The 23,259-nt window shown below is 41.7% G+C and overlaps 2 protein-coding genes across 6 annotated transcripts in view; one reads left to right on the forward strand and one right to left on the reverse strand.

The window, feature by feature from the left end:
• The window catches only part of BLNK (B cell linker), a 91,875-nt gene that overhangs the window by 64,492 nt on the left and 4,124 nt on the right, over positions 1 to 23,259 (reverse strand). For 3 of the 4 annotated variants that reach the window (XM_049856082.1, XM_049856081.1, XM_049856084.1), the window contains exon 2: positions 371 to 436. In XM_049856082.1, coding sequence (XP_049712039.1) covers positions 371 to 423 — 53 coding nt within the window. In that variant the 5' untranslated portion in view covers positions 424 to 436. Of the gene's footprint in view, positions 1 to 370; positions 437 to 23,259 lie in introns of those variants that run through there. The other variant, XM_049856083.1, reaches the window with a different exon arrangement.
• The window catches only part of DNTT (DNA nucleotidylexotransferase), a 120,869-nt gene that overhangs the window by 13,652 nt on the left and 83,958 nt on the right, over positions 1 to 23,259 (forward strand). The gene's annotated exons all lie outside the window — the stretch shown is intronic.

A 23,259-nucleotide genomic window follows, 5' to 3' on the forward strand; every position in this document is an offset into this window, starting at 1 on the left:
GAACAGTGTGGCGTCCTACAGACAGTAGAAGCTAGCACTGTGTTCTCGTAACTTATTTGGATTTCTCCGTGTGTGTCCTGGTGACTCTCAGCTAAATTATTATAGAAGCTGATTTTCCTGCTTTGATGTTTTCTGGGACAAATCCAATGGGCATACCTCACCTTCTCTGTAGTGTGAAGGAACAGCAAAGTACCCTGAGTACTACTCCAATAACTTGCCATGTTTTCTGACTATGAAGCTAACCACCATGGACTCTCGCCATGAGTAAGAGAGGTTGCAACCCCTCATTCAGGTAACAGAAGTTTCTTTTCTTCCACTTAGCACAGGCTGACATAATAAGGTTTATATAGTGCTCTGAAGTTTAACTTACTTTTTTATTTTGTTCATTATTCCACCTTCATTGTTCTTAATATCATGGACCATCTTTTGAAGCTGCCTGTAAGAAATGAAATTAAACATGAGATATTAGTGATTATTATACAGTAATAATTTCATATAACTAGGCTGATTTTTCAAAGGTTTTTACCCTTCTTGACTACAAAAAAAGAAAAAAAAAACCCTACAATAAAACCCCCAAATAGCATGAATTATATTTTAATGAATTATGTTCATATCTGTTACTCGAGTAACAGATAAGGACTCTATAAGGAGTGTGGTCATTGGGCCATGTTTCCATCCATTAGGATGTCTGGGTCAGCCTCAGGCTGTGAAGACAGGAATTCTGATTCCCAGATCCGTCTGATCTGAGGATACATGTGAGGCAAAGGGATCAATCAGTAGAGCGGAGATAACTCTGATTTAAATGCAACCATTTAAATTTTGTTCATAGTGCATTTAGTTGAAAGAACTATTTGAAAGAATGATATTGAGATATGGTTATCCCAAACAACACAAGGAGTAAAAAGAAGGAAGAATCAAGGGAGAGGGGAGAAAGAGGGAGAGCAAAGATGGGAAGATGAGTGAGGGAGAAGGGAAGGTGGAGGAGGAGATGGAGGTTAGTCTATACTTAAGGACAGAGCAGATGTGCAGAGAAACACAGAGATACCCTGAAGGTGACAGAAAGAGCTAGGTGGTCTCTAGCACTCACTCCCTTAGTTCCAGAATATATTTTCATTGTGTTTCAAGTCCACATGTATATCCTTAACATAAATCCATTTTGTGCTCAGGTAATTTGAACCAGCTGATGTTCCATGCAACCAAAAGACACTAAAACAGAAATTGGTACTGGAATAGGGTTACAAGGAAGAAACCTTGGCACACTCTGGGATGGATAACTAACAGTGATTGTGTCTTGGTGATGCAGCTATGAAGCTGTTTAAGAGGCTGTGTACCCATCAAAGATGAGCTTTTGAGGTGTGGCAGCTCCTGCCTTAGAATAATTTAATGGTGATAAGGATTCAGATAGGCTGACTGAGACCAGAAGAACTAGAAGGTGACCAGCTACCACTGATCACTGCCCTGAAAGGGAACACAACAGAGAATCCCTGATGGAGTAGGTGGACAGAGGGATGCAGATCTCAAATTCTCGTAAAAAGGCCAGGCTTAATGGTCTGACTGAGACTGGAGGGACCCTGGAGGTCATGGTCCCTGGACCCTTTGTTAGTCCAAGATTGGAACCAACTCTCCAGACAGGGATTGAACTGGACTGTAAGATAGGTAATGATACTGGTGAGGAGTGAGCTTCTTGGCTCAAGTAGACACATGAGACCATGTGGGCAACTCCTGTCTGGAGGTGAGATGAGAAGGAAGAGGGGGACAGGAGCTGGTTGAATGGAAATGGGGAATACAGGATAAAGACGAGGAATGTGCTGTCTCATTAGAAGGAGAGCAGCTAGGAGTACATAGCAAGTTGTATATAACTTTTTGTATGAGAGACTGACTTGATTTGTAAACTTTCACTTAAAGCGCAATAAATAAATTAGTTAATTTAAAAAAACAAAAACAAATAAAACCAATGAATGAGGGCGATGGCTGCTTTTCATAGCACCAAACAATTCGCAGTGAGATAACGTTCTTCTCTGGTCCTAGGTTACTTTACTAGAAAAGCTGAGGCTGTTTGCAATCACCTTTTGAAAGCAATTGGTGTCATTTCAATTCTTTATTACCTCAGGTTTCCATTGTCCAATTTAATTCTGTGCTGGCAAAGATAGACTGTGACAATGGGATGAAGGTGTTGGGAGGATCCAGAGGAGTAGGAAATTCCCAACTTTCTGGTCTCATCTCGAACATGCCCTTCTGTGCCCTCATCCCAAAATATGAAGGTTTTTTTTTTTGCCGTATGAAGAAGTACCTGAAATTAGGGCTGCAATGCAGCAACCTAGAGACACTTTTTCTCCTGCCCTACTCCAGTGCTGGTTTCCAGGTCGGGGCCATGAGGAGGAGGACACTGTGGAGGGATGATCTGTGTCTGTCAACAGGGCCTAGTGGGAGTGGTCTTCTGGCCTAGGTGCCACTGTTAGAAGAGGGCATGGTAATCCTGATTCTGCAAGAGTTTTATTATCAGAGAGAAGTCCAGAAACCTCAAATTAACATGGCAGGGAGTTAGGGCTCCTCAGGTAGCTTCTAGATCTGTGCACAAAGGGTGAACAATTCCTGAAGGGCTTTGCCCTGTGGAAGTGGATTCCTACAGTGGTAGAGCCCCTCCCCTTCACCATGTTTGTTACCAAGGAGCTCACTTCACTGCAAAAGAAGTCAGGTGACAGCTAGAGGCCCATGGGATTCTCTGGTCCTGTCATAAATCTCCCTGTCCATCGCGTGTTTCCTTAGAGAAACCACAATGCAAGGATAGGTGCTACCTTGAAGAACACAATACAGGCTGAAATCAGGTCCAAGACTTTTTTGTTTTTTAACTTTACTAGGTAGACTTTAGAAAAGCTGTCATTTAAAAGCTACATACATGGAAGCCAACAAGAAAATTACTGATGAATCTCATTGTATTAATATTTGAAACTTTTGTAGAACAAAAATGAGATGCACAAAATCAAAAAATAAGTGACATGCTAGAAGGCATATCTGCTACATATAATAACAACAAGAACTGCATGTCTTGATTTACAAAGAAATCTTACAACTCAGTGAGACAAAAAGGAAAAATTTAACAGAAAAATGAGCAAGAGATATGAACACATAGTTAACAGAAAAGCTAAAGTAACACATTAGTCTATTGCAAGTGGCCACAGACCAATGGAAGTACATTTAACATCATTTATATTTAAAGAAATATAAATAAAAAATGAGATATCATATTTTACCTATCATATTAGCAAAAATTAACAAGTGTGGTAACAGCCAGGACTGGCATAAATTGTTTCAATCAATATCTGTCAAAATTTAAAATGTCTGTGCCTGTTGGCCCAATGATTTCACTGCTAAGAATTTGTTTTATAAACATGGTCACAAAACCATGCCATTAGGCACATATAAACATGTTCATTAAAGCAGCATTATGTGTAATAGCCCCAGTCCTCCCCACCTCCTCCACAAAAGGACCTGGAAACAGCGTAAATGCCCATCAGTCATTAAAAGGGAACTAGTTCAATAAATTTTGATAGAGCCATACAATGGAATACTACAGACCCTTAAAAAAAAAAAAAAGAAAAGAAACTAATGCCTAATCCCCAAGAGATATAGTAAATAAAAAGGGGGAAAAGAAAAAAAGAAAGAGAAGGAGGGAGAAGAGACAGAAGGAAGGAAGGAAAGTTTAGAATAGTGTGTATCATACGGTTTCTTTGTGGAAATAAAAAGAACTAATAGAGGCATATTTCCTGGTATATGCATAACTTTTTAGAATTTGTTAAAAGGTGGCTTTCTAAGAGTGCCTTTGTACAAATTAGAAATGGTGCCCCTTTTTGGTGGGTGGACATTGCCCAGTGCTCGGGCATGCAGCTTGACAGAAAAAAAAAAAAAAGGATGGCTCTCAGTCTCCACTTGTCACCAGAGCTGGGCACAGCCCAACCAACTGTAAAGCAAGGACTTGATGGCTGGCAGTGTGAGCCTCTACTTCATAAAGAGAAGATTTTTACTTTATGATTGAGATTTTTCAATATTACTTGCAATTTCCATAGCATGTTCATATATCACTTTATTATTATAGATCTTTTATTATTAATGTTAACAGGGTGAGAATATAGGGCCATGTTTTGTTTTCTGACTTAAAAAAATTCAAATAAAATTTCACATGACTCTCCTCTGAAAGAGTAGTATATTTGAACTCACCTTTCAGTCAAACCTTTCCTTTGTTCTGAGAAAACTATTTGATTGAGCTGTTTAGTCAGCCAAATATAAAGTTAACCCCAACCACTGTGACGAGAAAATTGTGATTTTCCATAAACCTAAATGCAGATTTCTCTGACTTTAGGAGCTAGGTCTTCTGTTAAGTAATCGGTTGTTGCTAGTTGCCCTTGAGTCACCTCTAACTCACGGTGATCACATGTGCAACAGAATGAAACATTGCCGGATCCATCATTGGTATGCTTGAGTCCATTGCTGTGGCCACTGTGTAATTTGAATGCCTTCCAACTTAGGGTGCACATCTTCCAGCAATACATCAGACAAAACTCTGTTGTGATCCATAGGGTTTTCACTGGCTAATTTTCAGAGGTAGATCACTAGTAGATTTTCCTAGTGTCTTAGTCTGGAAGCTCCACTGAAACCTGTCCACCACGGGTGACCCTGTTGGTATTTGAAATATCTGTGGCACAGCTTCCAGCGCCATAGCAACATGCAAGCCACCACATTACGACAAACTGGCAGATTGGTGATGAAGGTAACATATTACCCATTGCTGTGGAGTTGATTCCAACTCATAGAGAACTCATAGGTAATGAATTGTTGTTGTTAGGTGCTGTCGAGTCGGTTCTGACTCATAGTGACCCTATGCACAACAGAACGAAACACTGCCCGGTCCTGAGCCATCCTTACAATCGTTGTTATGCTTGAGCTCATTGTTGCAGCCACTGTGTCAATCCACCTCATTGAGGGCCTTCCTCTTTTCCGCTGATCCTGTACTCTGCCAAGCATGATGTGGATGTCTGCCAAGCATGTGTGGATCATAACAAATTATGGATAACACTGTGAAGAATTCAAATTCCAGAACACTTAATTGTGCTCATGAGGAACCTTTATGTAGATCAAGAGGCAGTTGTTTGGACACAACAAGGTGATACTGATTGGTTTAAAGTCAGGAAAGGTGTGCGTCAGGGTTGTATTCTTTCACCATACTTATTCAATCTGTATGCTGAACAAATAATATAAGAAGTTGGACTATATGAAGAAGAACAGGGCATCAGGATTGGAGGAAGACTCATTAACAACCTGCGTTATGCAGATGACACAACCTTGCTTGCTGAAAGTGAACAGGACTTGAAGCACTTACTAATGAAGATCAAGGACCATAGCCTTCAATATGGATGGCACCTCAACAACTGGACCAATGAGAAACATGATGATAAACGGAGAAAAGATTGAAGTTGTCAAGGATTTCGTTTTACTTGGATCCACAATCAACAGCCATGGAAGCAGCAGTCAAGAAATCAAAAGACGTATTGCATCGGGTAAATCTGCTGCAGAGGACCTCTTTAAAGTGTTGAAGAGCAAAGATTTCACCTTAAAGACTAAGGTGCGCCTGACCCAAGCCATGGTATTTTCAATTGCATCATATGCATATGAAAGCTGAACAATGAATAAGGAAGACCGAAGAAGAGTTGATGCCTTTGAATTGTGGCACTGGCGAAGAATATTGAATATACCATGGATTGCCAAAAGAATGAACAAATCTGTCTTGGAAGAAGTACAACCGGAATGCTCCTTAGAGGCAAGGATGGTGGGACTGCATCTTACGCACTTTGGACATGTTGTCAGAAGGGATCAGTCCCTGGAGAAGGTAATGGATAAAAATGGATAGTGGTGTATAATTAAGCTTAACATAGGTTTATGAAACTCTGTTGATTGGGGATGTGGGAGAAATAGTCCCTTGACTATATATGGATTTAGAACGCCCATGCTGTGAAATGTTACTTTTCAGTGTGGTGGTGGAATAGTTACTTAGAGGAGACAAACTTTTGAGCTCCCTCAGAACTTCTGATGAGAAGACAGCTCCTCAGAGGAACTTCACCAACTGTTTTTTTTTTTTTTTAGTTGCACCAAAGCATGTATTTAAATATATTTGTTAATTAGGCTTGAGACAGGCATGCAGATAGAAGAACATGATTTTGGAATACTACCTCACACTGTAAACACAAATCAATGGATGAACATTAGACTAATACCGAGGAAATGCTGGTGAAGTGTATAAGGATATATTTTTATGTTTGCATGTGTACAAGTGCGTGTCAGTGCTGGGGATGTGTGTGGGCTTCCTGGGATTTGGGGAGTTTGAATAATTCTGCAAGCTCAGGGGCTCCAGGGGCTGTCCCTAGCTGTTGCATACCCGGCCCTGGGGCGATTGGGAGGGTGTGTCGTGGGACTCAGGGGTGTGAGAACCGGATAAAGAAAATGTTCAGAAAATGGATTTAATCAGCTGCTCAAGAAGGGGAAGGAACACTGTTTAGACAAGGCCTTAAAACTGTCAAGATTAATCTGGAACTGAAGCCACTCCTGGAGGTCACCTTTCAGCCAAGTAATAGATTAGTCTATAAAATAAATAATAACACCTGTGAAGAATGTGCACATTTAAACAATCAACTATATAAAGCCAAACGGTCAACATTTACACAAAAGCAAATATGAGAAGGCAAGGAGGGGCGGGGAAACTAGATGGATGGAAATGGAGGCAGGTGTGGTGGAAATGGTGAGAGTGCTAACACATTACGAGGATTGTAATCGAGGTCACAGAACAATTTGTGTATGAATTGTTGAATGGGAATCTAATTTGCTGTGTAAACTTTCACTTAAAACACAATGAAATATTTAAAAAAACAAAACGACCTATGTCAAGATAGCATTTTAAGAAAATTATAGGCCCCAAACCGAGAGAGTAGAGTAGGTGATCAGCAAAAAAGAGGAAGACCCTCAGCGAGATGGATTGACACAGTGGCTTCAACAATGGCTCAAGCATAACAGGGATTGTGAGGATGGCACAGGACCTGGCAGTATTTTGTTCTGTTGTACACAGGGTCGTTATGAGTTGGAGCCAACTTGACAGCACCTAACAACAACAACATCAAAACCAGGAGAATGGGATGATGCTCTTAGCTCATTTTATCAATTCTTACTAACTTAAATTAGTGATGAACAGCTTTTGCTTGTTTCTAGTATTGTCCACTTCATTTTGGAGCTTTTTTTTTTCCTCTACTGAAATTTATAGCATATGTGATAACAAAGGAATGTTATACTAGATGGTTCGAGGAGAGGTTACTTTCAGTTTCAACATTGTTTTCCTGAGATAAGTTGTGTGTAGGTAAAAATAGGCAAGATATAAAGTAGCTTCACTTTAATTATCCGTTTCAGAGATACCCTCCATGGTAGTAGAAGAATAATAGGATCATATTGTCGGAATTTTTTAAGTTGTGAAGAGACAGCCATGGTCATGTAACAAAATAAAATGAAGAACAAAGTTTATCTAATATATATTAATATGTAATTTTTAAATAATCTGGCATTTGGGCATTAAAAATGGTGAGCAGATCATATAAATGATTATAATAATTATTACTTGTATAAACCAAATCAAACTTTATATTCTATCCTTTGTTTTTAAAAAAACTTCAAGCTCTTAAATTTAACTTCAATGAAACGAGTTATTTAAGTGATTGTTACTGTCGTTATTTAACCACACACTCCCCCAGCGTGACCCTGGCTGAGTCTAAATCTCAAGAGATTTGGATCCCATGAGGTACTGAGAATGAAAAAGTCATCATTTGAATATTACCAACTTTTTTGTTTTTTTCGTCTTCACAGTAGTGGAAGCTTACTTTTGAATCTGATAGACCAATGGTTCTCACACTTGCGCTGCATCAGAACCTACAGGGCTATTGAAACACAAATCACTGGGCCCTGCACCCAGGGTTTCTGATTGGGAAGGTCTGTGGTGGGGTCTCATAATTTGCATTTCTAACCAGTTCCCAGGTGGTGCTGATGCTACTGATCAGGAGACCACCCTTTGAGCACTGCTGTGATAGGTCATATCTTTTTCCATTGCGGGACTTTTAGTTTTGCCTACGTAAAGCTAATACCTGCTTGGGAAAAATTAAAGTCCTCATGAAACAGAGTACAAAGTTTGAGACAAACTGAGCAGTCAGTTTGAAAGCATAATTTTGCATGTGCTTCTTTGTGGAACTCTAAACTTTTCTCTGTATCAATTTAGATTACCTTATGCCTGTCTATTTTTACTTATCTAAGAGTCATGGTTTACATGAGTTGCAGAGTAGAGATGAAGGAAGAACATGTACTTCATGTTGGAGAACAACATACAAAAAGGGATGACCACACCTGAAGCACAGCGACATGGCCAGGATCATTTTGCCATTTCTAATACAGTGTTCTAGAACTGAATAACACAAGATAGTGATGTTGGGACTAAGACACTGGCACATTCCTGTCAGTGGGAAATGGGTGTCCACGCTGTCACACATCCTGCAAAGAGACTAGTCTAGAAACAGGAAGTGAGGAAAATGAAGATGTGGTAGATAGGCATTAAGCTTTGTACTGAGATGTTTCCTATTTTCCTGGGGCCTCCTGGCTGTTGATCCCTGGACTACAGGTTGAGTGGATTTCTCAAAGGATTCCCACGGTGTAGAGGTGAGCTGGCACTTGAAATGATCTGTGGCTAGGAGTAAAGTGGGGAGGACCTGAAGAAGACCTGGGACACTGAGAGAAGTCTAGTCTAGTATAAACCATTCTTTGTGTTGTACTTCCCCAAATTTCAGTAAGGTCTTATTATGCACAAATAAGTCTCTGTTAGGACTGTGGGGAAATAAGAGAAGGGCTGTGGCCAAAGGTGAAAGGAGCCCAAGGATATCCAGATGGAGCTGAGAAGATGCCAGCTGTACACAGTGAGGGAACAAATCGCCCTAGAAAGAGTGGAGGGTGGATCTGAGACCAGGGATAGCCAGTGTGGAACTGTGGAGTATGTAAGTGCCTCTGGGGCTCCCAGAACCCCAGGGGTGGGAAATCTGGTAAAAGTGAAAGAGGGGTATTGGCCACTGTAATCTGAATGGCAAAAGTTAATATGACTTTTTTGTTGTTTGGAGTCACAGGTGAATAGTGACTGGTCACGTAGGTTATACAGCTTTTCATTTTATGCCTTTGTTTCTGACTACAAAAGTAATACATGTTCACTGTATCAAAGTTTAGAAATAATATTAAAAATCTTACTCTTAATTCTAACCCTCACTGTTAACATTTAATTGAACAGTCTTCCAGTTATTTTACTATGTGTGTATATGAATGCATGAGTATGTATATATTTTGCACAATTAAGTTTACGGATGACATTTTGTAATCTGCATTTCCGGTTAATATATTCCATATTATTAGTTTCATAAGGGAACACAACTCCACCACCATCCCCCCCACCCCCTCAGCCGTGCGTGGGCGCACACGTGCACGCACGCCCACACACACACACACACACGCACACAAACCTGGTTTTTCATCCTTGAACTTTGCCCAGCCAGCCTTTATCTATATATTCCCTCCTTCTGCAAATTGAATGGCTTTTAACCAGCTAAAACTGATCCTGGTGGGTGTAACAGGAAACAGAGAAATATCTGGAGCCCTGGTGGTGCAGTGGTTAAGAGTTCGGCTGCTGTCCAAAAGGTCAGCAGTTCAAATCCACCAACCACTCCTTGGAAACCCTATGGAGCAGTTCTACTCTGTCCTATAAGGTCAGATTTGAGTCTGGCGCATGAGGGGAAGTTCCTTGGTGGGGCAAAAGGTTAACGCTGACCAAAAGGTTGGAAGTTGAAGTCCATCCGTAGGCACCTTGGCAACCGGTTGCTGGTTATCCTACTGGTTTAGTAGAAAAAAAAAAAAAAAGATCAGAAAATATCTTGCTCCGCTTTTAGCTCCTCAGTGCATTCACAGAGAACCATGAAAAGGTAGGTTTAAAGTATTTTTTTTTTCACTTCTATCTTTCCAGAAAAGGTGGAAAGCAACGCATTGTTAATCAGAGAAAATCCTTGTTTAATCTGGATTTGTGAATGGATTAAATAGAGTATCAGATTAAAGTGACTTCCTGCAAACAAATGAACAGATGAATCTTTCCTTCTCCTTTGCTTCCACATCTTGATCTCTGATCTGGTTCCCAAGTTTCATCATTTCAGTGTCCTTTGGGCTGGACTTCTTCTCTCAGCCAAAATCCAAAATCAAGCCTTTCCTCTTGACACCAGAAAAAGGCTGTGCCTGGCAGTGTGCCCCTTGAAATGATGTTGTGAGTGTTTGTTGTTATTGTTGTTAGTTGCTGCCAAGTTGATTCCAACTCATGTCCACCCCATGTATGCAGAGTAGGGTTTTCAAGGCTGTGGTCTTTCAAAAGGAGATCACCAGACCTGACTTCGAAGGTGCCTCTGGGTGGGTTTGAACTTCCAACCTTTCAGCTAGTAGTTGAGTACTTAATTAACCTTGTGCCACCCAGAGTGTTTGTTAAACAACAACAACAAAAAAAACCCAAACCTGCTGCCATTGCAAGGATGGCATAGGACGGGGCAGCATTTTGTTCTGTTGTACATAGGGTCGCTATGAGTTCAAACTAACTCAATGGGATCTAATAACAACAACAAAGTAATCTCACGTTATTGACTTTGGATTTCTTTTTAAGATGCCATTCATGATTCTTATGGTATAGTTCATTCTTGTTACTAAATTTCAATACAGGAGACCCTGGTGTCCTTAGATCTTCAGGCTTGAAACTTCTGAGCTTTCTTTGGCCCTTTCTTTTTCCTTTCTTTCCATTTGACTCTTCATCTCCCATCACTACTTATGCCAATTTGTCTTTAGACAAATCTTATTTGTCTTTGTCCCTTCCAGTCCACCCCTTCAGCTACTTCTATTGTGATCTCAAGGGCAGTAGACTATTCCAGTAGCCTCCTAGCTTGTCTCCCAACCTTCAGTCTCTCCCTTTCCCCAATTTATTTAAAAAAAAAAAAAAAACGTTGCCATCAAGTAGATTCTGACTCATAGCGACCCTATAGGACAGAGTAGAACTGCCTCATAGAGTTTCCTAGGAGCGCCTGGTGGATTTGAACTGCTGACCTCTTAGCAGGTGTAGTCCTTAACCACTATGCCCCCAGGGTTTCCTCCCCAATCTCTACCAACCCCAAATTCATTTTCTTAAGTTGCCCTTTTCATGTCCCCCTGCTTATAAATAATCTTTGATGTCTCCTTGTTTCTTACAGGATAAAGTCCAAACTCACTAACTCAGCATTCAAAGGCCTTCACAGTGTGGACCCAACAAACATTTTAGGCATAATTAACCCACTGTTATAAATCCACAACTGGTCCCATTCCAAGGTCTAGCTCATTTTCTGGGCACGGGCAGAGACGGCACTTAAGAAAAGAGCACTCATGGAGAATCCAGAGAAGTGGATTCTACTCTAATCTCTGCTGCTTACTGTCTGTGCAAACCTGAGCAGTCCTCATCATCACTGTATGCTTCATGGTCTCCAATAAAATGAGAAGATTGGATTACCCAGGATTTTGCAGCTCTTAATTCTATTTCTGTATATCCTGATTCATAGCATTTCAGGCAATACTACTTACTGGTTATTGATTACAAAAAAAAAAAAAAAAAAAAACACTGCCGTCAAGTCAATTCCAACTCATAGCGACCCTACAGGACAGAGTAGAACTGCCGCACAGGGTTTCCAAGGAGCACCTGTCCGATTCGAACTGCTGACCTTTTGGTTAGCAGCCCTAGTATTTAACCACTACGCCACCAGGGTTTCTGTTTATTGATTACCAAAAACCAAGCCCACTGCCGTTGAGTGGATTCGGACTCACAGCGACCCTATAGGACTGTAGAACTGCTCTACTGAGTTTCCAAGGAGTGCCTGGCGGATTCGAACTGCCAACCTCTTGGTTAACAGTCCTAGCACTTAACCACTACGCCACCAGGGTTTCCGGTTATAGTTTGTGGTGCCCCAGTGCCTAATAGAAATTTTTGAACTATTAGTTGGTTCATGTGAAATCTTTTGTATTTTATGTCTTAAATTGTTTTATTTAGATGAAAATAGGTTTTTTTTCTTTATGAAAGTAATATACACTAATGTCTAAAAATTCATATGATACAGACAAATAAAAAGTGAAAGCTACTCCGAGAGCTGTGTGGGCTGTCAGAAGGAAGTGAACAACTTGAGGTTCTAAGAAGTGACCTGGGAGCTTGATCCCGATGGGAAAAAAAAATTCATGCGCAAACCAGTTGGGGATCAGCAGCCAGGTAGCAAGAATAGCAAGTGCAGAGGATCAGAGGTAGAATTGTCTGGGATCCAATGAGAAGTTGAGTGTGACAGAAATGTGGGGTGTGGGGAGAGGTGTGACCAAAGATGAGGCTGGATGGGGTAAGGGACAGGTAATCAAGGGCCTTGATTGTCAGGCCAAGGAGATCAGATTTGTAGGCAGTGGGAAGCCCTTGGGGACGTTTACTTAGGGGCATGTCATGATTAAGGTGGTAGCATGGAGGAGGTCCCGGGCACGAGGACATTGGTGGCTGGGAGACCATTTTGGAGGCAACTGTGCTGGGCCCCAGCCCAAGCCCGTAACAGTGGGATACAAGAAGCAGTGGAGTAAAATCAGCAGGACCTCGGCCAACGGCTCTCAATGAGGGCAATGCTGGGGCACAGTGCCCTGTGGGCCATATTGAAGCCTGAGGCAATACTGATCCTGTCTTTATTTAAAATACTGATATTTTGTTTACCATAAATCTTTTTTGCATTAATTTGGTTTTTTTTTAAAAAAGATTATATTAAGATATTATTTATCTTGATTTACTGATGGCTTTTTTTTTGCACCCCCTCCCCCGGCTTAAATTTGGCATCCAAACCTGCTGGGACATGTTGAGCCTTCATTGTTTTACACAGAACATTTATTTTTCTTATTTATTCCTCAAATATTCAGTGAATGCCCACTGGGCAAGGCAAATTCTGGATACGGAGCTACAGTGAACGCAAATCCTGCCCTCTGGTGATGCAGGAGAGAGCTCCCTTCCACCACCTTCCCGCAGGACAAAAACCTTCTGCCCTATGTGAACAGAGCCTGGAGGAGACTCTGATTCATTCAGAATGTCTCCCTTTGGATCATTTCTGTCTCAAAGCCAAAGTCTTTGGCTACCCACCTGTCATTTTGAAACAGAATGACACTTCCTAGTGACTACTGTTATTTGCATGCAGCAGAGCTCCTATCACCAACTTCCCTCCTCTGCCCTCTCCACAGCCTCCTTCAATCCTGGCTCCTCACTTCCTCCAGCCTGGCCTTCTGGCAGCATTATTGGTGTTATATTTAGATTTGTGAATTCAGCACTGGAGGCTGCCTCCTCCCAGAGGGTAAGTCCCTGGTGGAGCTGGCACAGAATTTTGACAGTCCCAGCCATGGCGTGATAACCTCAGTAAACCTCTTAAAGCTGAGTTAACATTCCCCGCACCCCACTTGCCTCCATTTCATTGAAGCCCAGAGAGATCATGATGCTTATCCCAGACCACACAGCTTTGAAATCCCAACTCGTAATTTTGCCTATAATTAAAGATTACTGTTGTTGTTGTGTGCCTTCTAGTAGATGCTGACTCATAGCGACCCTACTGGGCAGAGTAGAACTTCCCCATAGGGTTTTCTAGGCTGTAGTCTTTATGGGAGCAGATTGCCGCTGGTGGGTTCCAACTGCTGAACTTTCAGTTAGCAGCTGAACACTTAACCACTGTGCCCCCAGGACTCCTTATAATTAAAGATAAACACAGACATTTGGAAGTAAGAGAGACTTTAGGAATATCCTGGACCAGCCTCTTCTTGTTGCAAGGGAGGAAACCAAGTTCCAGGGAGATTCTGAGATTGCCCCAGTGTTAATTTAGCTGAGGACCCCTCCCAGCTCTTTCCATCATACCCTGTTCGTCAAGTCTCCTGCTGGAGAATAAGTTTTTCCATGACAGGGACTGTGTTTTCCACCTTCCACAGCCCAGAGCCATGTTTACAGTACAAGCCCAAGACGCCATTGTTAAAAAACTTCATCATACATGCCAGTGGCCAGGCTGGGATATCAACAGCAAAAAGAGCAACAACAATGGCAGCCAGCATTTATTGAACACTTACTATGTGCCAGGCACTTTGCATATGTCATCTAACCCTCACAAGTACCCTCTGAGGTAGGTAAAATTATTGTCCCCATTTCTATAGATCAGAAAACTTGGCTCAGACAGGTTATGCAATTAGCCCCAGATCCCACAGCTAGTAAATGTCAGAGCTGGGATTCAAAATTGGACAGTTTGACTCCAAAGCCCGTGTTGTCAATCACCCCTGAATGATACCAACTAACTTGTTTTAATTTGGCCCCTCACCAGGGCAGGTGGCAGGTTTCACCATGTGCCTCTTTAGGCACTTTTCTCTCTGCCTCGGAGATGGCATCCAATCCCTCTACCAGCCAATCTTTACTGGGGAGCCACATGATTCCCCACCCTGCCCTGTTACTGGTCCCTAGGCCCATAAATGCTTAGGAGCCTATTTCAGTCTTTAGGAAGTAACAGAGAGGGAAGACGAAGTGACAGATTGGGAGAAGGGGAAAGGAGAAGGTAGTGCTTTTAGGTGGTGGGAGGATAGGTAGCAGGGGCTGTCTGAGGTCTGCAACATGTTCAGAAGTAAGGTGGCTGAGCAGAGCAGGTGGAGGGGGACCTGAGCACCGTAGGTCCATGTGTCCTTTCCTGACACCTGCCAGGAAGGCTACCAAAGAGTCATGGAGTGGAGGGACTGTGTCCACATTACACATGAGCATCTGGCTGCTGGGGTCATTTCTCACTAACCATCTATTCACCTTAGAAAGTAATTTGCAAGTTACTCCAGACAGTTCACACCTTACCATTTCTTTTTTTATTTTTTTTACTGAGATCTGCAAATATTTTGTGCAAGTCTTTGGGAGGTCTAAACTGCTGATCTGAGCTATAAGCAGACAGAAATTGGGCTGACTTGGCACAATGAGAAGCGGGGATGATTCTACTAACAACCTGTATCTTTCAAAAATCCTGGCAGGCTTCCCCCTGACTAACAGAGCCAGTTAAGTGTAGGACACGTCACCTGAGACTGGTGAAATGACAAGGAAATTATTGCTACACTAGCTTAAAAAGCTCTTAGAATATTTGCCACTTGATGTGACAGCAGAAATTGTCAAGGCCCAAGCTCTTCCTGACTTTAGGCGCTGGGGGCCTTTGGGGTCTCTAGGAGTCTAGCACTTTCCTTTCTCACAGCACAGATGAAACCTTGCTGGTCCTTGCTCTCACCCACCCACACAGCAGGGAGGGGCCTGGGTAAAGGGAAATTTCTTCATAAAACCACACAAAAGCAGGGTGTGAATGCTAAAGAAGTTAAAGGAGGCAGCTGCATCCATAGACAACACAGACTCTTGGGTTTGGAAGAGACTTCCGAGGTCATGCTGTTTAATTCTGTCACTTTGCTTGGCTCTGGTGTGGTCATTGTTCTTATGAAGTGGTGACCGCTGAAATTTTGATACATGCCCAGTCTTTCCTTTACCAGCACGGAAATGACTGCATGAACTTCATGATTCCAAAGCTGAACCAACTGGAATAAGCATGTAAGACCAAGTGACAAATAAGTCATTCTAATTACATTTCAGAAAAAAAAAATTTTTAGTTTACAAGTGATATTGGTCAGAAAATGTAATTCTAGAAAATGAATGTGTTTTAAGAATTTATGCTTGTCCTTTTAAAAATTTAATGAGGAAAAGTGAGTCTTGGTTGTGTCTGCATGGTACAATTTAGTATCGTATACTTGACTGGGAACCCATTTCTGCAACTAAAGAAAAATGTTTTCAGGGAGAGAAGAATAATTTTGAGGAATGTATGTTTTGTATACTGAAAAATTTTTGCTCATTTAATCTCATTTCCCTGGGATCTGAGTAAAAAAAAAAAATAGGAAATGTCTTTTTTTATTATTATTTTTGGTGAAGATATCACATACATCAATTCAACAATTTCTACATGAACAATTCAATGACATTGGTTACACTCTGCAAGTTGTACTATCTTTCTTGGTATTCTTTTCCAAACAGTTTCACCATCATCAACACAAATTCACTGCCTCCTCAGCTTCTCATCTAGCCTTTCAAGTTGCTTTTGTCAATTTGTTACCATATACATAATCTTTGAAAGAACACAACGCTCAAGGCAGACATTGTTTGCTAACTAAGCTAAACTATACTATATTGTTTGGCTTAGGAAACACTGGTGCTGTAGTGGTTAAGAGCTACAGCTGCTAACTACAAGGTCCGCCGTTTGAATCCACCAGGTGCTTCTTGGAAACTCTATGGGGCAGTTCTACTCTGTCCTCTAGGGTCACTCTGAGTTGTAAACTGTTTAGTTTAAAGATAATTTCAGGGGATAGTTCCATTTTAAGGTTTAACGTCTTCCTCAGGGCAAAGTCTGGATTCCATTAGAATTTGAGTTCTGTTCCGCATTTTCCCTCCTGAAAATGGGGAGTATCTCACGTGCAGGAATGGGTGTGGGGAAAAGCATTGTAATTCTTAAAAAGCACCTAGGAATGTTTTTCAAGAATACATTAAAAAACAAAACAAACAAACAAAAAAACCTTCAAAATAATAGCTAGTTGATCAAACAAAATGTGATCATTGTTTTATAGCAAATATGGAAAATAATTTCATTAACAATTATAAAGTTTTTTTTTTCAATTTATTTTTGAGGCATTTACAAGAATAGCTTTTGCTTTTATCGTGGTAAGAGGTTGTTTTCAGCTTCCATCCTAAAACACCGCATTACCCCAATGACACAATTTGGCACACCAAGAAAGCCCAGGTCAGGAGGAATTTTTGGGAACAGGACATTCACTGAGGTCACCATGGGTCGGAGCTGACTCTATGACAACTAACAACAACAATTATATATTATAGAGTCACTAACAACAACAACAAAAAACCTGTTGCCACTGAGTCGATTACGACTCATAGTGACCCCATAGGACAGAGTAGTACTGCCTCACAGGGTTCCCAAGGAGCAGTTGGTGGATTCAAACTGCCAGCCATTTGGTTAGCAGCTGCGCTCTTAACCACTGCGCCACTAGGGCTGCATGGAGTCCCAAGGGTGGTGCAGATGGTTATGGTGCTTGGCTGCTAACTGAAAGGTTGGTGGTTTGAGCCCACCCAGAAGCACCTTGGAAGAAAGGCATGGTAATCTGCTTCTGAAAAATAAGCCATTAAATACCCTATGAAGCCATATTCTACTCTGATATACGTAGGGTCACCATGAGTTGGAATTGACTCCAGGACAACTGGTTTTATTATATGTTATGTATTATTAGTATATATGTATTATTATTCCCACAGCAAGTATCGAAACCCAGGTTCTCCCTGATTTCGAAGTCCATATTCTTTCTAGTACATCAAACACACCTTTCAGGGGTACTTCTTAAATAACACTACATTGCTGCAGTATGCTCAGTCTACATGTAAGATCAGCTCTTGAAAGTATTGAAACCCAGGTTCTCTGTGATTTCAAAGTCCATATTCTTTCCAGTACAGCAAACACACCTTTCAGGGGTACTTCTTAAATAATACTACGTTGCTGCAGTATGCTCAGTCTACATGTAAGATCAGCTCTGCTCCTGATAATTATACCCCACTCTCAGATTACATGAACTGCTGTGGGAATATTCCTTGAAGAATATATATTAGAGTAAAACCATACATATCTTGAGTCAGCACAGAATTTAAGTTTGGACTTGAAAACAGTGTAATGGCCTGGAATACTGACAGCATGGATTCTGTAGGACTTTACCGGGGTTTCTGACTAGTAACTTGACTGCCTTAAAAAAAAAAAATGTCTAGGAAAAATATAGAACCCAGACTTGGCTAGAATGTTATAAAAAAAATTCTCCCCAGTAAATTACACAGGGAGAGAGTAGAAAATGAGGGCGTGTCCTGCTCTTCCTTCTTTCTCACAGAAACACGTGGAAGTCTGCTCTAGACTGGGCTCTGTTAGTGACTTAACCTCTCTGGGCCTCAGCTTTCTTGCTTGAAAAACAAAAGGGTTGGAGAGGATGGCCTCTAAGGTTATTAAGGTGAATCTTTATAATGTGATGGGGTTTCTCCATTCATGTCTGTTGTCCCTACATGTTACAGGGATAATAGGCATGACTGGGATCCCTATGGAGCCCACGGCCAGAACCAGTTATATAATTTCCAGGGCCCAGTGCTAAATGAAAATGCAGGGTCCCTTATTAAAAAATTATTAACGATTTCAAGAAGGTGGCAGCAGAGCATTAAACCAAGTGCAGAGTCCTTCTGAATGTGTGCTGTGTGCAGTTGCACAGGCCGCATACCCAGAAAGCTCTGTGGCCTCTGTTTGTGTTCCCTGCATTGTGGGAGGGATGCACTCTGGAGTAAGTGTGGGACCCCCAGCTAGCCTGCTGGGAGGCAAGAACTTCCCTGGGTAAATAATCCTTTCCCAGGAAAGTGCCCAATAGATAAAGTGGCTCATTAGGTAGACAGAACATGTTTCTTAAGCTAGCTTCCTCACCTTGCTGTTGTTTTTCTTATATTTTATTTTGATATATAGGATTGTTAGTCCCCTTTGTGGTTACCTTAATATTTACTACTATTTTTCTAAGTTTAAACCTAACTTGTATCTCCCTATACTGCCTTGATTTCCTCTCCATATGAAAGATCTACGACTACTTTATTTAGTCCCTCTTTATTGATTTAATTTGTCATCTTTTACATAATGACATCACTGATTCCCTGTTTTTAGTGTTTTTTTAATCTTGATTTATTTTTGTGATTTTCCCTATCTGGGTAGATATCTGGTTGCTCTGTCCTGTGTTCTAGTGTTGGGTTGATATCTGATATTACTGATTTTCTAACCAGAGAATTACCTTTAGTATCCTAGTTTTTAGTTTGGTTTTTACAAATTCCCTAAATTTCTGTTTATCTGGAAATGTCCTAATTTCACATTCATATTTGAGAGACAGTTTTGCTGGATATATGACTCTTGGCTGGCAATTTTTCTCCTTCAATGCTTTATATATGTCATCCCATTGCCTTCTTGCTTGCATGGTTTCTGCTGAGTAGTCCAAGCTTATTCTTATTGACTCTCCTTTGTAAGTGACTTTTCATTTATCCCTGGCCACTCATAAAGTTTTCTCTTTATCTTTGGTTTTAGCAAGTTTGATTATAATGTCTGGGTGACTTTCTTTTGGGATCTACCTTGTATGGGGTTTGATGAACATCTTGGATAGATACCCTCTCATCTTTCACAATGTCAGGGAAGTTTTCTGCCAACAAATCTTTAACAATTCTCTCTGTATTTTTTGTTTTTTCTCCCTGTTCTAGTACTCCAATCATCCGTAGGTTATTTCTCTTGATAGAGTCCCACATGATTCTTAGGGTTTCTCCATTTTTTTTAATTCTTTTATCTGATTTTTCTTTGAATATATTTTTATATTGGTGCCAAGTGTTTTATCTTCAGTCTTGCTAATTCTCACTTCCATTTCCTCAACTCTGCTTTGCTGACTTTCTACTGAGTTGTCTAATTCTGAAATTTTATTGTTAATCTTCTGAATTTCTGATTGCTGTCTCTCTATGGACTCTTGCAGCCTATTAAATTTTTCATTATGTTCTTGAACAATCTTCTCAATTTCCTTGACTGGTTTATCTGTGTGCTCCTTGGCTTGTTCTATGTTTTACCTGATCTCCTTCCTGATATCTTGAAGAGTTCTGTATATTAATCTTTTGTATTCTGCATCTGGTAATGCCAGGAATACATCTTCTCATCTGGAAGATTCCTTGATTCTTTGTTTTGTGTGTTTGTTGATGCAATCATGATCTGCTTCTTTACGTGATTTGATATTGGCTATTGTCTCCCAGCCATCTGTAAGTTATTGTATTTATTTATTTTATGTTTGCTCACTGTGTCCTAGCTTCTTGCTTAGTTTTGTGTTGATATACCCAAATAGGCTATGAGGGTGAACTAATTTGATTATTGGAGCCTTTGAAGCACAAATGTCCTGTCACCAAATGGCTAGAGCTGTTACCAGGTATATGAGCCTAGGAATGCATTCGCTTTTCTTGTATAGGTTCAGCTCAGGTGTCCAGGTGGTCAGTCACCTAGTGTGTGGTGTAGGCTCTCACCTACTATCTTAGAGGAGCATTGGTGTATGCACAGGTTTCTGGTCACAGCAGGGAGTCACACTTTGAAGAAGGCAGGGGGCTGAAAACCTTCCCCTGAGTGTCTGTGAGGAAGTCATGTCCCTGTTCTCTACAGCACTCTGGTGGGTGGGCTCTGCAGCCGTATCATAGGTAGCCAGTGCTTTTAAGTGTAAGGACTGGTAGGCACCACTTATCCTTGGACCCCTGTTGCAGGTGGCTAGGTGGTGTGGGTGGAGCCTCCAGTCCTCAGGCCCCTGCTGTGGGTAGGTGAGGGCCCTGTTTAATAGGCAGAGCAGTATCAAACATCAGAAATGTGCCTTTCCGCCACACAGCTGAAACAGTTACAGTCAGACCTCAAACAGATTCGCCCTTGCAATATAACAGCCAGCTCCTATCCGCTGTAAAGGGGCCACCTGGATCCATGCACGGGTGAAAGACAAAGTCTGTGGACTGCTTGCGCCTGGACTGGAGCCGCTTCTTTTCTGAGTTTCCAGATTAGGGGAGTCAGCAGAGCCTTTTTCCTCCCTTTGTTAATTTGTTCCTTCTCCAAGGCCAGAAGAGTGGCTCTGGGAGTGCAGCAGAACTTATCTCAGGCCAGGGAAATCAACTGTTAATGAAGCCAGCTGGGGCAGAGGGAGGAGGGATCAGAGAGATAAAACCAAACAAAAAGAGTTATTTCAAAAGTTGAAGCTATTAGATCTGCAGAGTAAATTAGACAAAATCAATTGTCTTGTGCCGAGAGCGCTGTTTTATCTCAGATTCTGGAGGCATGTGTAGATTGTATGTGCTGTCTTGGTCCCTGCTGTGGTCACGTCAGGTGGTTGGGGCTGTGCCACCTTGCTTGCCTTCTTTTGCTGAAGCAGCTGTGTCCTAAACACCACTGCGAGCCGTGCCACAGTCATGCCAGGGGAACTGGGGTGCACCACTTTGCTTGCCTTCTTTCGCTGATGCAGCCATGTCCCCAAACAGTACCGCCAGCCCTGCCACAGTCACACTAGGGAATCGGGGCTGAGGCACTGCCACCGACTCAGCAACTCCTTGCTGCTTCTGCACCATCTCTCCCTTCCTCTGTCACTCAGTCCAATTTCTTAACTTTGCCTTTGATGCTCAGGGTTCGTAGATTGTCATATACATAATCGATTTTTTTTTGAGGGGGTCTTTGTTGTAAGAGGGACCACCGGAAGCATCTGACTACTCTGCCATCTTGGCCACACCTCCCTCACCTTGCTTTTGAAATAAGCATTAAAACAGCCATACTGGACTGACAGTTATCTTTTGGAGGGGTTACACAATAGTGCTGTAAAAACCATGTGAAAACTAAGCCTGGAGGTGTAACTGCCAATAGAAGCCCCTTTCCAAAGAGAGGTGAAGGCAGGACAGGGAGGAGGAGCAGGGACTTGTGGGAGGAGCTCTTTGTGGAGCACGCAGCCCTCAGCTGTGGAACAAGGTACAAGGTGTGGGGAAGGAAGACAAACTTGCTCACTGATGGATAGAGAACTGGGGATAGGGAAATAAAAGAGCCAATGAGGAGGTCAACACGCAGCCAAGAGATGTAACTCCCTGAGTGTGGTTTCCACAGCAGGCCAGGCAATCCCAGTGTCCCAACCTCAGTGCCCAGCACCAAAGCTGCTTGCCCTGGAGACAGTGCTGGAGCCTTGGCCAGTGTCACACTTTGGGGTTCACCCTTTCCTTGATCTGGAGGCAGGGACTTGGATGGTGGCCAGAATTCCACCTAATTCGCAGGTGGGGCCCATATCAGGAGCAAAAAGTGTGTCACCTTCTTACAGCCCTGAAGGCCTAGAAAGCCCAGCAAGAACTTGGAATAAGAAAATTAAGGTTGTCCCTGAGAGTTTAGACATAAACACCCAATACAGCAAATAAAAGTAAGTTCAGCTTAAAGAAACACAATGTCTTGGTTAAATGGACTTAAAAAGTTTCCCTGGCAAGGGTGTATATGTAATCACAAGAGCACTGCAACCCCTTTAACTCAGAGGCAGGATCTAGGATCACCCAAGGCCTTGAGCATCTAACATTACAATAGACAACAGCCCCACACCAGCCTGGATACCTCACAAACACCGCCTCTCACCATTCCTAATGTGCATAAGAGTATCAGGCAAGCTGTTTCCTAACATCTGAAGAAGATCAATACAATCTGAATCGTCATTTCATGGGCAGATATAGCATTGATTCATAATAGACAATAAAATTAAAAAAAAACCTCTTTAAAACAAACAGGGTTGCATCTCCAAAACTCATCTAGTAGTTTTTAAAAATAAAAATAATGCACCACTGGTGACTGAGAGACCAGGCAAGAGGTGACTCTTGCAGCAGGAACAATCTCCATTAATAGGAAAATTATTCCAAATCCGTGCCTCACAGACACTGCCACAGAATCTACATCTATGACTGAGAAGGCATTAGATGGTGGATAAACAAGCGCGTTGTCTCCCTTTCACATCTTCCTTGGTCCTTTATCCAGTGTCCTTGGGTAATGTTCTCTCCATGGATCTTCAGAGAGTCACATTCTGCTCCCAGATGCTCACAGTGTGTCCACCTCCAATCAGAATTTGGTCGTTGGACTTTTTAATAACTCTGTTATCACCTAATTTGCTTTTTATGACTGCCTTAAGGGTTCTCACTCAACATTCATCCAGTCTATTGGAGAGACAGAAACAGAGACTATTCCAGAACAAACTTATGTCTGAAAATCTTTTCCTGCTTTCATTTCTCTCCCCAGCAGAAGACAATGTGTACCTTGATGGTGCATGTAATTCATGGAACCTGTTTTTTGTTTGACACCAAAAAAGAAAAAATGAATTGAAATGTAGTCTCAAGGACCTCTAGCTCTTCCCCTTGGCAACTCCTCACCCAAACTGTCCCAGACAGATGAAAATCAGGAAATCTATGGACGTATCATAAAGGAAAGACTCTACAGGGAGTGGTGGGTGAGT

The sequence above is a fragment of the Elephas maximus genome, chromosome 16, assembly GCF_024166365.1.
Source record: "Elephas maximus indicus isolate mEleMax1 chromosome 16, mEleMax1 primary haplotype, whole genome shotgun sequence".
Classification (NCBI taxonomy): domain Eukaryota; kingdom Metazoa; phylum Chordata; class Mammalia; order Proboscidea; family Elephantidae; genus Elephas; species Elephas maximus.